Source organism: Engystomops pustulosus, chromosome 4 (assembly GCF_040894005.1).
Source record: "Engystomops pustulosus chromosome 4, aEngPut4.maternal, whole genome shotgun sequence".
Lineage (NCBI taxonomy): Eukaryota > Metazoa > Chordata > Amphibia > Anura > Leptodactylidae > Engystomops > Engystomops pustulosus.
The window spans coordinates 109,805,991-109,819,771 of NC_092414.1; the positions used below are offsets into that span (position 1 = coordinate 109,805,991).

General features: G+C 44.8%; 1 protein-coding gene across 1 annotated transcript in view; it reads left to right on the forward strand.

Annotated features, from left to right (window-relative positions):
* Positions 1-2,401: 2,401 nt before the first annotated feature.
* MAPK12 (mitogen-activated protein kinase 12) overlaps positions 2,402-13,781 on the forward strand; it is a 71,316-nt gene continuing 59,936 nt past the window's right edge. The window contains exons 1-3 of the mRNA XM_072147051.1: positions 2,402-2,851; positions 7,992-8,121; positions 12,639-12,697. Coding sequence (XP_072003152.1) covers positions 2,730-2,851; positions 7,992-8,121; positions 12,639-12,697 — 311 coding nt within the window. The 5' untranslated portion in view covers positions 2,402-2,729. The remainder of the gene's footprint in view (positions 2,852-7,991; positions 8,122-12,638; positions 12,698-13,781) is intronic.

Consider the following 13,781-nt stretch of genomic DNA (forward strand, 5'->3'; position numbering starts at 1 on the left):
TATGAACATGGATATTTTATATGAGCCCCCAGCAGCTCGGGGCCCCAGCACTTGCCGAGGTATGCCCAGTGCCCATATTTATGTACACATTAATATGCACACATACATGCAGCCATATGCACACACATATACACTCACCGGCCACTTTATTAGGTACACCTGTCCAACTGCTCGTTAACACTTATTTTCTAATCAGCCAATCACATGGCGGCAACTCAGTGCATTTAGGCATGTAGACATGGTCAAGACAATCTCCTGCAGTTCAAACCGAGCATCAGTATGGGGAAGAAAGGTGATTTGAGTGCCTTTGAACGTGGCATGGTTGTTGGTGCGAGAAGGGCTGGTCTGAGTATTTCAGAAACTGCTGATCTACTGGGATTTTCACGCACAACCATCTCTAGGGTTTACAGAGAATGGTCCGAAAAAGAAAAAACATCCAGTGAGCGGCAGTTCTGTGGGCGGAAATGCCTTGTTGATGCCAGAGGTCAGAGGAGAATGGGCAGACTGGTTCGAGCTGATAGAAAGGCAACAGTGACTCAAATCACCACCCGTTACAACCAAGGTAGGCAGAAGAGCGTTGAACTTTGAGGCAGATGGGCTACAGCAGCAGAGGACCACACCAGGTGCCACTCCTTTCAGCTGAGAACAGGAAACTGAGGCTACAATTTGCACAAGCTCATCGAAATTGGACAGTAGAAGATTGGAAAAACGTTGCCTGGTCTGATGAGTCTCGATTTCTGCTGCGACATTCGGATGGTAGGGTCAGAATTTGGCGTCAACAACATGAAAGCATGGATCCATCCTGCCTTGTATCAACGGTTCAGGCTGGTGGTGGTGATGGTGTCATGGTGTGGGGAATATTTTCTTGGCACTCTTTAGGCCCCTTGGTACCAATTGAGCATCGTTGCAACGCCACAGCCTACCTGAGTATTGTTGCTGACCATGTCCATCCCTTTATGACCACAATGTACCCAACATCTGATGGCTACTTTCAGCAGAATAATGCGCCATGTCATAAAGCTGGAATCATCTCAGACTGGTTTCTTGAACATGACAATGAGTTCACTGTACTCAAATGGCCTCCACAATCACCAGATCTCAATCCAATAGAGCATCTTTGGGATGTGGTGGAACGGGAGATTCGCATCATGGATGTGCAGCCGACAAATCTGCGGCAACTGTGTGATGCCATCATGTCAATATGGACCAAAATCTCTGAGGAATGCTTCCAGCACCTTGTTGAATCTATGCCAGGAAGAATTGAGGCAGTTCTGAAGGCAAAAGGGGGTCCAACCCGTTACTAGAATGGTGTACCTAATAAAGTGGCCGGTGAGTGTACATGCCTGACTCATATGCAACACCCCTGCCAACGTATGGGGGGCAATGTGGGGGGGCTGGTTGACCTCTGGAAACTTTCATTAAAATCTTAAAAATGATAACGGCAAAAACGAAAATTTCTGCTGCACATAGTTTGACACCAATTTTGTTTGATTTGAACAAGGTGGGGGGGCCAACTTCACTCAGGTCATTTATGCCCATAATGATACCCTCTGCATGATAGCCTTATGAGATCAGTGGGCCGAGGTCATTTAAAGGGAACCTACCACCACGATTCTACCTATAAAGGTAGAATGGGTGGTAGGTGCATGTATGGGACGTGAGGTTAGCCCTTTTTAGAGCTAATCCTCACGTCCCCGCTATCTTTTAGAAATCTTTATTGCCCTAATATGTAAATTTTGTAAAGCGGCTACTGGGGCGTGGAGTAGCAGGACATGAGGCTACACGTCGTGGCTACTCCACGCCCCAGTGGCCTCTTTGCTCCTCCTACCCTGTGATCTTTGGCGCGGATCCTCGTAGCTGCGCACCCTCGTCCAAGAACCAAGAAGCCGGCGTACGGCTCTTGCACAGAGTGCAGGCCTGGGGTCGGAGCTACTGCGCATGCACAGAACGCCGGCTTCTCGGACAAGGGCGCGCAGCTACGAGGATGCGCGCCAAAGATCACAGGGTAGGAGGAGCAAAGAGGCTACTGGGGCATGGAGTAGCCACGACGTGTAGCCTCATGTCCTGCTACTCCACGCCCCAGTAGCCGCTTTACAAAATTTACATATTAGGGCAATAAAGATTTCTAAAAGATAGTGGGGACGTGAGGATTAGCTCTAAAAAGGGCTACCCTCACGTCCCATACATGCACCTACCACCCGATCTACCTTTATAGGTAGAATCGTGGTGGTAGGTTCCCTTTAACCCTTTGGGAACTCCAGCCACTTATTCTAACCAGCTGTAAGATGGACACCATCTGCCTTTTTTCATGGCAGTTTATACGGCCAGAACCAGTTCGGTACCACTTTTGTACTTGGGGCCGCCAGGAGAGGGTTACTGCAGGCGGCAGTCACCTCAGTGCACCGGGAAGGGGAGGGCGGGAGCGCTTGTGTGCTCGGGTCATGTGACTGGGGACAAAGCTGTAGGCTGAGCACAGGGCGCACTTCCCGCACAGGACAGCACGGGGTAACTGCAGGCTGCGAGGAAGGAGAAGAAAGTGACGAGAAGGAGGCGCTCTGAGTGTGGGAGGAAAGGAGAACAGGGTGGATAGAGAGCACACGGAGGAGGAGGGGGCGGCCAGTCATTCATGGTGTATGTATGCTGCATGACGAGCGAGCTCTCTGGAGACCAGAGCCGCAACTGAGCCGCCGACAACACGCTGATCCCTGACACCCCCAGCTCCAGCAGCCATGTCCCTACCGCTGCCCGTGAAAGGCTTCTACCGCCAGGACGTCAACAAGACCGTGTGGGAGGTGAAGGAGCGCTACCGGGACCTGCTGCCTGTGGGTTCGGGTGCCTATGGCACTGTCTGGTAAGTGCTGCACCTGGAGGGACAGCTCCCTCTTACCTGCAGTGGTGTGCCAGGCTGGGGCGCCGCTGCTGTATTCCAGGCTGGGGTACCGCTGCTGCAGTATGCCAAGCTGGGGTCACCGCTGCTGCATGCCAGGCTGGGGTCGCCGCTGCTGCATGCCAGGCTGGGGTCACCGCTGCTGCATGCGTGGCTGGGGTCACCGCTGCTGCATGCGTGGCTGGGGTCACCGCTGCTGCATGCGTGGCTGGGGTCACCGCTGCTGCATGCGTGGCTGGGGTCACCGCAGCTGCATGCCAGGCTGGGGTCACCGCAGCTGCATGCCAGGCTGGGGTCACCGCAGCTGCATGCCAGGCTGGGGTCACCGCAGCTGCATGCCAGGCTGGGGTCACCGCAGCTGCATGCCAGGCTCTCTGCTATGCCCTTATTCTCTTAAAGAGTAGTTCCATATTTGAAAGCCTAAGATCCATATCTTTAAGACATATGTCATTGGTGAAGCATGACCACCAATAGTGCACAGACTCCACTAATACTGCACCTTCTGGCATCTGTCGATCAGAATACTATATACATACATTAGCGATGCTGACATTGATTTTCTCCTAAGTGCATTTTCCGTCTCCAGCAATATCTTATCCAGATTTGCATCTTTTACACTGGGAGAGCCATGATGATTACTGTCTATATGATATATAGCATCTGAGCCTATATAATGGTTAAACCCTGTGATGACTGCATGGCTTTTATTAGGGTGGAGATGCAGTAAGGTGGCTCATCTCCTCCCCGCCCGCTGCTGTCTTACACCCTGGGGGGTTGTTTATTTCCTGGGCACCCGGCTGCTGAATGGGATCATTGGAGTTACCATGGGGAATGTTGTAGGTGTCATCTATCACATTATGCTGTAGCTTCTGCAGGAAGCGATGATGTAATAATAGAAAGCTTGGCAGACTTTATCTTGGGACTTCAGAGACAAAATATTTTGATGTAATGAAACAAGTCAGAATAAATTAGTGATATAATAGACATTGATATGTAATAGGTGTTTACATTACACAAGTCAACCTTTCACAGAAGAACCTATTTTTACTTGCTTGGTTGTGGTAGCCATTGTTCACCTCATTTACTATAGATCAGCAAAATAAAAAGTTAGTATGCCCCGTTCCTTTTGTCCTGTGGTATATGATGCTATAGCCTGGCTAAGACCCATTTCTCTTGCTACTTGTATTTGTGGGATTTACTGAACCGAATCTAGAATTGCTGTACTGGATTCAGAATGTTTCAGTACCAGACACAGATATGTGTGAATCGGAGTGGTTCACTTGCTAGTTCAGCTGATCGGTGGTGGAAATGGTGACAGAATACTTTAACAATCAATCATATAGAATATGGTCAATCCTATTATGAAATCTTTATAAGAAAAATTTGTTAGGGACCGTTCTGTAGAATAGGTTTAAAGTGTTTGCTCCCCAGCCAATCAGCTGAAAACCCCTCCGTCTTTAGTGTAGCTACACCCTCGAGTCACTACAGGGGCTGCTGTCATTCACTTAGGTACAAACATAACACTGTAGATGGAGCATTCTGCTTCCTGCTCTAAACATAATGGGGCTTATTTACTCAGGGTCTGTGGACGTCTGTGGATTTTCCGACGTTTTCTGGATTTGCGTCGCTGTGACAGGTATTTAACTGGGGATTGTAGCGTGACTGTGCTGGCTTTCATGCAACAGAAATAGGGGGGCGTGCCGTGGGACGATCCTACTGATTTGGCCTGAGCACGGGATTTAACTTTCAAATTGTGTCGCAAGAACAAGGTGAGCTCCGGCGGACCTGAGCGGGGAAGCAACACATGCAGGATATCGGGCGCACAATCGTAGTGAATCACTGCAGAGCGCATTCCAGTTGGACAATGCACTTTAAGGGTAAGTAAACGTACCCCATTGGCGTCACCAACACTATTGCACTTAACTGATCCATGCGGGTGCTAGTTGTGGAAACTGCAATGTTCATTATAGGTCAATAGCAAATCTGTTTAATGCAAAACGTCTGGTCTTTTGCATTATTGTTAGAATCAAAAAAATGTTTCATAGTGTTCAGTGTTTCAATATATCTCTACAGTGAAAGAGAATCACAAATGGCCGGGGAGAAGGCTTGCAGCGGGGCATGCATAAATTAACTGCCGGGGAAGCCGAGAGGCGCTTGGGCGCCTCCGCCTCTTTTACAAAGTTAAAGGGAACCTGTCATCAGGAGACCCATTTTTAGCACTCCCCAGTCCCCACAGAGCATAGTACATACACTGCCAAAGTGTTTTTGTATAAAAAATAGGTTTTACAGGAAAAAAAATATGTTATATAGTATCTTTCAAACCATGTGCTGTGTGATTAGGCACTCGTCACCTGGGAGTGGCTGGAAGGAGCAGTCCCTCCCCCCTTGGGTAATTGCTCCTCCATTTGTGCTTTTTAAATATATGAAAACACCCATCACTTGGCTTAGCGACATCCCTGCTCCTCTATAGCCAAGTGATGGTAGCTATTCATATATTTGAAAGGGACACATGGAGGAGCAGTTTCCCAAGGGTTGGGGGGGAACTGCTCCTTTCCAGCCAGATGACGAGAGCGCAGTCACAGAAAAAACACAAAAACACCATGGCAGTGAATGTACTATGCAGTGTATGTACTATGCTCTATGGGAACTGGGGGAGTGCTAAAAATGGTTCTCTGTGACAGGTTCCCTTTAATATTCGTTAATAAAGATGCAAGAAAATGTCTAAAATACAGTCCCCCTCCCCTCATCCCCTAGAGTCTAGACCAAACAAGCAGTCTGATTAGGACACTCTAATTGATGTGATAGATGTCCTTTACGTGCAGACATTCCTTTACTAGGCAGGGCCTTTACTACTGCGCATGAGCAAAAAGTGCAACCAACTTAATACTCACCCTCCGGTGTCCGGATCGTTGGCGCGGGTCCCGATCTTCAGCGCGAGGCTCCCGATCTTCGGCGCGGGTCCCGGGGTCTCCTCTTCTCTCGCTGGCAGAGTCGCGTCCATATAATTTACCCAAATTCTGATGAAAAAATATTTGGCACGTACAGCTTTGAATTTATTGTAACAAATTATTATATCTTTTGTCAAGTGAAAATGTTAGAAACATTTTCCTTTTCACAAAGTTTTCTTCTCACCATTATTAAAATATGGTGAAGTAAAACTGCATCAAATGTGAGTTGCAGAATGTAAATGAATTGTCAAATACCTGTGTTCTCAGCCTGTGATACCCTTCAGGTACTTCCATTGTTTTCATAATGTGCTATAAATAATCAGTGACTGATACTAGCCTACCTTCATGTTGTCTGTTTGAGTTAGGGATACAAGGCTTAAATGTTTTGAGAGAACCTCATATATTGGTGGGGGCAGGCTGTCAACTTTATGATCACACATTGATGGCTTATCCTGCAAATACCGTATATACTCGTGTATAAGCACCAAAAATGTGCTGAAAAATGTCTCCTCGGCTTATACATGAGTCAATACTTGTAAAAAAATGATTAAAAATGGACTAAAAAAAAAAAACTTATTTACTCACCCTCCGGTGGCCCCGATGCGCAGCGCTGCTCCCCCGATGTCATTGCGGCTCGTCTTCAAGCTTCCCGGCTCCTCTTCTTGCTCCCGCGCCGTCTTCTGTCTTCTTTAACATCTTGCTGGGCGCCGCCATTATTCTTCTCCTGTGCGGCGCCTAGTATGACGTCAGCAGCGGCGCGTCATACTAGGCGCCGCACGGGAGAGAACAGTTGCGGCATCCAATGCGATGTTAATAATTTATCATTATGCGAATCAGGAAGCATAGGAATGTTTGAAGCAGATGAAAACAATGGAGATTGGAACATCTTGGCAGGAATGGCTAGTCTTTTATGATGCTATTCCCTTCTCGGAATGGTGGAATTTAATTAAATGTTAGTATATATACACAGGTCACCATACCTTCATCAGTATACCATTTATGACCCCCTTATTTGTATTTATGTACTGTTATTAGGATACTTCAACAATGACCCAAAACATAATGGTGCACATATTACATGTGATTTACAGGTGATATGAACATGACTGGCAGTAATAGGATGGCACAGTGAATTCAGTACACACTGCCAGATGGCTTACGTAGCATGAACCTCTCCTTATCTAGTCAGTGATTGCCTTTTAATGTCGGCCATGCAGGCTTTGCTTGTTTCTCAGAACTGTTTAGAATCTTTAGAATTGTAACTTGCATAGAGTATTTAAAGAAATACAAATGTTATAATGTAATAAGAGATATAATTGGCGGCAGTTGTCATAAAAACTTGATTAAGAAAAGCACCTTATTCAAGAGGTGAGGGTAACTTAAGTTTGTAAACATACCTTGGTGTGTATTGTTTGTAGCAGAAGGGCTGTGAAAAAGGCATTTGTTCTAGGATTGTAGCTTGACTGTGAAATTGACTGTATTTAACCTAAAAGATAGAATTCTAAAAAGGATATTTTATATCCTACCTGCGTATGATTTTGATTTAGTGGAGTCCCTTTTAAGGTCATGTATATTTTATGTAAATTTGGCAAATGGTATGGTTATGCGGCTACTGGGGCGTGGAGTAGCCGGGCACGAGGCTACACAGCGCGGATACTCCACGCCCCAGTAGCCACATTACTCCTCCTACCCTGTTGCGTGCGGCGCGCAGCTCCTCGTAGCTGCGCGCCCTCGTCCGTCATGATGGCGTTCTGCGCATGCACAGAATGAAGGCCGGCGGCTGAGCAGCCCCAGCTCCGAGGCCGGAGCTACTGCGCATGCGCAGTAGCCGGCTTGTCAGACGAGGGCGCACAGCTACGAGGAGCTGCGCGCCCACGCAACAGGGTAGGAGGAGTAATGTGGCTACTGGGTCGTGGAGTAGCCGCGCTGTGTAGCCTCGTGCCTGGCTACTCCACGCCCCAGTAGCCGCATAACGAAATTTACATATTAGTGCAATAAAGTGTACCAAAAGTTAGCAGGGACGTGAGGATTAGCTCTAAAAAGAGCTATCCTCACGTCCCTTACATCCACCTACCACCCGATCTACCTTTATAGGTAGAATCGTGGTGGTAGGTTCCCTTTAAGCCTGATCTGTGATTACAACTCTTATCTTACAGCTCATCCCTGGACAACAGAACTGGAACAAAAGTGGCCATCAAGAAGCTCTACCGTCCTTTTCAATCCGAACTTTTTGCAAAACGAGCATACAGGGAACTAAGGCTTCTGAAGCACATGCAGCATGAGAATGTAAGTATCTAATTATATGCCTTCGCTCTTTATTTATGTGTCATGCAAAATTATACACTGACAACAAGCATGCTAGCAGCTCTACAGCCTATGAAGCTGCCTATACTGGGAACATGCAGAAATTATCTACCTAAATGAACTAATGGCTTTATTTGCTGTTAATGCTTTTATGTATAATGCAACTTCTGCGTTTTTAATTCCTCTCTTCCTTGTCTAGGCTGTCAGTTTAGCTGCATGGCCATGTTTTCATGGATTAACATTTGTTCCATACTCCTTTCATTTGTAGATGGTCAGGGCTTTGTGAGATGTTCAAACCTTGGGTTATTTTTTTTTTAAAACCATTACCCTGTTATATACCTTGCCACAACTTTATTCTGCCTGGTGTGTTCTTTGGTTTTCATGTTGCTGTTTGTTCAGAAATGTTCTCTAACAAACTTCTTAGGCCTTCACATAACAGATGTAGTTATAACAAGAATACATTACCTAAAGATGTACACTATTTACCAATATAGTGACTTTTAAAGGCAACTATTAACATTTACACCACCAGCGCACGGCGTGCGGGATTTCATAAGCGGTTCCATCACAAGTGCTGTGCAGGAAATAAATCTGTACCAGGCCAGACTTTGCCGTTATTTCATGGCAGACTATAGTTAATGGGGTGAGCCGGGGCCTTTGCTGACCCCCACCATTCAAGTTATTATCCTCTGGAGGGGGGTGGTTAATACATATGCCATTAAAGGCCAACGTTTTCCAAATTTGTGTATATTTTTTAACTAAACAACTATTCGATCTTATTCATAGCGTGTGGATAGGGGGTCCATGTTGATCAGCAAAGGTCCCGTTCCTCCAAATGAAAAAAGTTACTGTGCTGTGCCATGTGACAGCTTACAGCGTCATAGAAAATTCATGCATGCCTGACCTATTGTTCAGTTCATTAGGGGGATGAGACCCATGTTCCAATAATTTGTCCAGGTCCCAGCAGTTGAACCCTACCAGTTAGCATGTTATATGAAACTCTGACAAGTCATTTAGCTACTTACCTGTGAAACATATTGTGGAAGAGCGATTTGGTAGAAGAATGGTGGTCCAGCAGGAAAGTATCCTTTTCCATTTTCTTTTTTACCCTCCAGAAATGCACCCTAATTTGTATTGTATTTTTTATGTTTTGTTAAAAGAAACTGATTTGGTTTACCCTGTGTGCAAATTAATAGGGTGGACTTTTTGGAGAAGAGGTGCCAGATAGGGCCTTGGAGTCCCCTCAGGAGGGGTCCTTTTACTGTAATGAGTGGCTCACACAACTACGTATTTTGCCATAGTTCTCGAGTGTCGACTCATTTACCATGGGAGCCAGCCTCGTGGTTGTCCTAAAAGGGCCAAATGTCATTGTATTACTATATACATGTATTTACTCAAGCTGTTTAATAGTTAAAAGTATACATCATTACAGTAAGCCATTTGAGGACAACCACAAAGCTGAACCAGAGGCACCATCTTGGTCAGTATGTGCCCCTCAAATAGTCTCAGTGCCACTCCACACAGTATCTAGTAGTCACAGTACCCCTTCACACAGTAGACAGTATGCACAATGCCCCTTCACACGGTATATGAAAATTTTTGTAGAAAAGCACCACTGTAACACTGGCTTTGAAGCTGGCAGACCTGATGTGATGACACCATATACGCCGGCTGCGGAGCTGGCGCATACCGATGCGGCACACTGGAGATGACTGCTATAGTTTCAGAGGAGCGAAGAAAGATAAGTATCTAATGACCCTTCTCTTATACTTTGCTTCTGACTAGCGCAGCATAGGAGCAGGGACATGGGCCAGATTTGGCCTGTGGGCTTTGTGGTTCTGCCTTAGGGTAAGGGGCTCTTAAAAGCAGATTATTCGATTTTTAAATGATATAATAGGGTTACATTCCTGCTGTACCTTTTAAAGTATGACTCTTTTCGCCTAAACTAGAGAGATTTGATTTAAGACATGCACACATTATTTGCAAGATATCTGCTACATAAGGTTATAACCAAGCATGTCTAACTCCCTCTTCCAGCATGCACAGTTCTTCAATAAGGGCAGTTGCATAGTTTTTTTTTGCCACTGATCTCCTCGGGGTATGTAATGGTTTGAACTGAACTTGCCAGTTTATGTGATTTGGGATTGGCTGGTAAATCTGACAAACATGTGGAGCGAGGTTGTTGGAACAGTTGTATGCAAGCAACTTTGCTCCAAGTTTGGTGTCATGGTAGATGGACTGTCAGCCACTTTGTCTTTGTTTGCCTAGCCCAGCGGTGGCGAACCTATGGCACGCGTGCCAGAGGGGGCACGCAGAGCCCTCACTGCTGGCACGCGCCCCATCCCCCCAACCACTGCCAGGTGCGGACAGGCAATGTGTCAGTGCTGACTGAACACTGGTCGCTAAGGCAGCTGTTCTTTCTGTCCCTAAGGTACCTGCTCTCTACCAAATATACTGCAGGCTCCGGAGCGCTTCTGTCTTCTCACAGATTAACGCACGTTACAAGAATTTATGCAGGCAGCAGCACGGAGCCCGTCACAGGTCAGAGGTTGTGTGGGAGGAATCACTGACGCTGGATACTCACCCAGCGTCTGCTTTATGGTTCCTTTCCACGTGCTGTCAGAACGATCTACAGATGATTTGAACTGCAGGACAGAGTTCTGGCTGTGAGAAGGTGAGCGGGTGAGCTTTCAGATCTGCTCAATCTCCTGTGTCCTGTTTGGCCATCTGTGTCACTCGACCCTACAATCTGCCCTGATCTCAGTCATTGAGTGTATAATGACTGCTGTAAACCAAGCTCAGACAGTCCTGTGTAAAACTTTACCTTATCATACTTGATTACACAGGACTACCTCCTTATGTGTAGGAAAAAGCACCAGTCCTATGTAAAACATAAGACTGCTGCCTCTTCCTACCATAAATGTCAGACAGTCCTGTTTAAGTAACACTGTAAAATTTTACACAGCACTGTGATTCAGGGAACTACAACAGTCCTTAGTAAGTGTGTGGTCACAAATACCACCAGGCTTTGGTCCGATTGCGCATGTGTTTCTATGGAAATGCAAGTGATTGGTAACCAGAACCCAGTGTAATGCATTGTTTTAATGGACGACACCATGTTCTGGTTACTGATTGCATGCGTTTCCATAGAAATGCATCTGGATCAGGCCAAAGCCTGCCCCCATACTGTAGTGCTGCGTTTGTATATGCAGCGCTAGCAGTCTGCATTAATAGGACTGCTGCCTCTTCCTCAATGTCACACGTATGAAACAAATATAGGAGTTTTGAAATGCAAATAAAACGCAATGGGAGGGAACTTACCTCTGATTGGGAATGTATCATTTTATTGATTCTAAACTAAACCGTCAGTTTTCAGGTTAAATTGCCGTACTGGCACTTTGCGATAAGTAATTAGGTTTTGGGTTGCAGTTTGGGCACTCGGTCTCTAAAAGGTTCGCCATCACTGGCCTAGCCCTTATTCTCCCCCTGTAGACTAATATTTGCCCTGAATTCCAAATCTAATTTCACTTCAATTTTTTTTGGTCTTTGGCCATTTTTTTTTTCATTACTTTGACCATGACACTTCTGTAAAATACATTTCTGTAGAAATACTTTATTATTGCCATAATTTGTCTGATCCATCAGCAGTCCCTATAACAGGGATGCCAAATCCTGGTAAAGGGGTCTCTCTCCTAAATTCAATGGAAGGAGTAGAAACTGCCCCATTAGCACTCATTCAGACCTTCTATCTAGATCAATCTTGCATGTAGCACATTTCGTGAGGGTAAACTATTTCATTAAATGTGTATGTGTTTATTTTGCAGGAAAATGATAGCTTATTTTGAAATTTATATTTTTGCACACCTTTTTTTCCCAGCAGTAATTAAAGACCTTGGGTCTTTGTTACACGGTTGAAGAATGCTTCTTTTCTGTTTGAAAAAAAAAAAAAAAGTTTCAATATTTTTACATCCTGTCACCATGGAGACACTGACACCATGTAAGACATCATAAAAGTAGCGCTCTGCAGCATCCTGTAACCTTGAAATAGAATGTAGCACAAAGCACTTGATTTCTGTACAGCCGCACTATTATTTTATATCCTGTTTCGTGACTGTGATTTGCTACTTTTTTTTTTTTTTTCCAATCCTTTGCATGTTTTACTGGGCATGCTATTGTGGCAGTCGTGCTCTTTAGATGGGGGCTGTTACACATGACAGTCATGAGTGGGTGAAAGTCGGTTAGTGTTGGCTCTGATTTACTGATCAGAACCTGGCCCCGCTCAACTGTCCTGAAAGACCATATTCTACTATAGACTACAAAATAGTCTGATGTGGATTTATTCTAATCAGACTATTTTCGAAGAGTAAATCTGCCTGAAAAAGCGTCATAGACGCTTGTACATGCATTATTGCCACCTTTTTTTGTGGCCTTTACATGTTGTCTTCTACCTATTTTTGTCTGTGTTTACGATAAACTCTAATTTCTCTTTTGTCTTGCAGGTTATTGGCCTCCTGGATGTGTTTACACCTGACTTGTCACTGGAAAACTTCACTGACTTGTAGGTTATCTCTTTTTTTTTTTTCCTTAAATGTTTGCTATAATTTTCAAAGGGAAGAGAACTTTGCATGCAGTGGTTGTGTGTGTGTATGTAGCAGTGTGATATGTGGGTTTGTATTGTGCCTCTCTGATGTCTATTGGCTGTGAAATGTCAGCATTTACAATCCTTTCTGGCTACATACTTAACATATTTTCAGTTAGGCCCTACAGCGATCCTCCTTTTCAGAAGCAAGTTGTCACAGGTTATAAGATCTACTGACACACTGGATACTGGTAAATAGCCCTGCATTTTCCAACTTCTATTGCATTCACTTCTTTAAAATTTACTGTCATATGTACATGTTTTGGAACCTATTATCAAATATACCAAGAATAGGAATGTCATTTATCCTCTAAAATAATACTGACCACATGATCAGTCTCTAATGAAATTTCTAATAAACGCGTGTTTGCTTCTTGTACATCATTCTAGAAAGGCGTAAAGATCTAAAATAATAGGACAGACATCACTTACAATGTTCTGGGGTAAAAAAAAAAATTTTTCCTCCTCTATCCACTCCTTTCTCCATAAATGGAGGTTCAAAATTAGTTTTTTTATATAAAATATTGTGTTGTAATAATTGTTTTGAAAAATCTTAGAGAAACAAGCGCTGTTAAATGAAACCTGTCAGTCAAATTAACCCCTTAAAACAAAATATATTTTTTATAAAGTTCTCCATGCCTGTAAACTTAAATCTGTAATCAAAAACCACTTATGATAAACCAGACGCACTTGCTCATAGATACAGGCACTGTGACTGTGGTAATCTTCTATTTGTTATCCTTGGCCTCCTTCCTTCTAACAACACATGCTAATGAACCTGATGGTCTACCCTAGCCCCTCTGTGATGTGGCTTTACAGGCTGTAACACTGTCCCCTTGCTCCCTTAGCACTTGTGTAGTGAGCACTTCCTGATGTAATCTCGCTGCACAAGTGCTGAGAGAGCCAGGGTGGAGATAGAGTAGAAGTCGCCAATGCCTTCAGGCTCATTAACATAAGTTTAATCAGCCACATTTGGAATTTTTTTTTTTACAGCTTCCCAGTA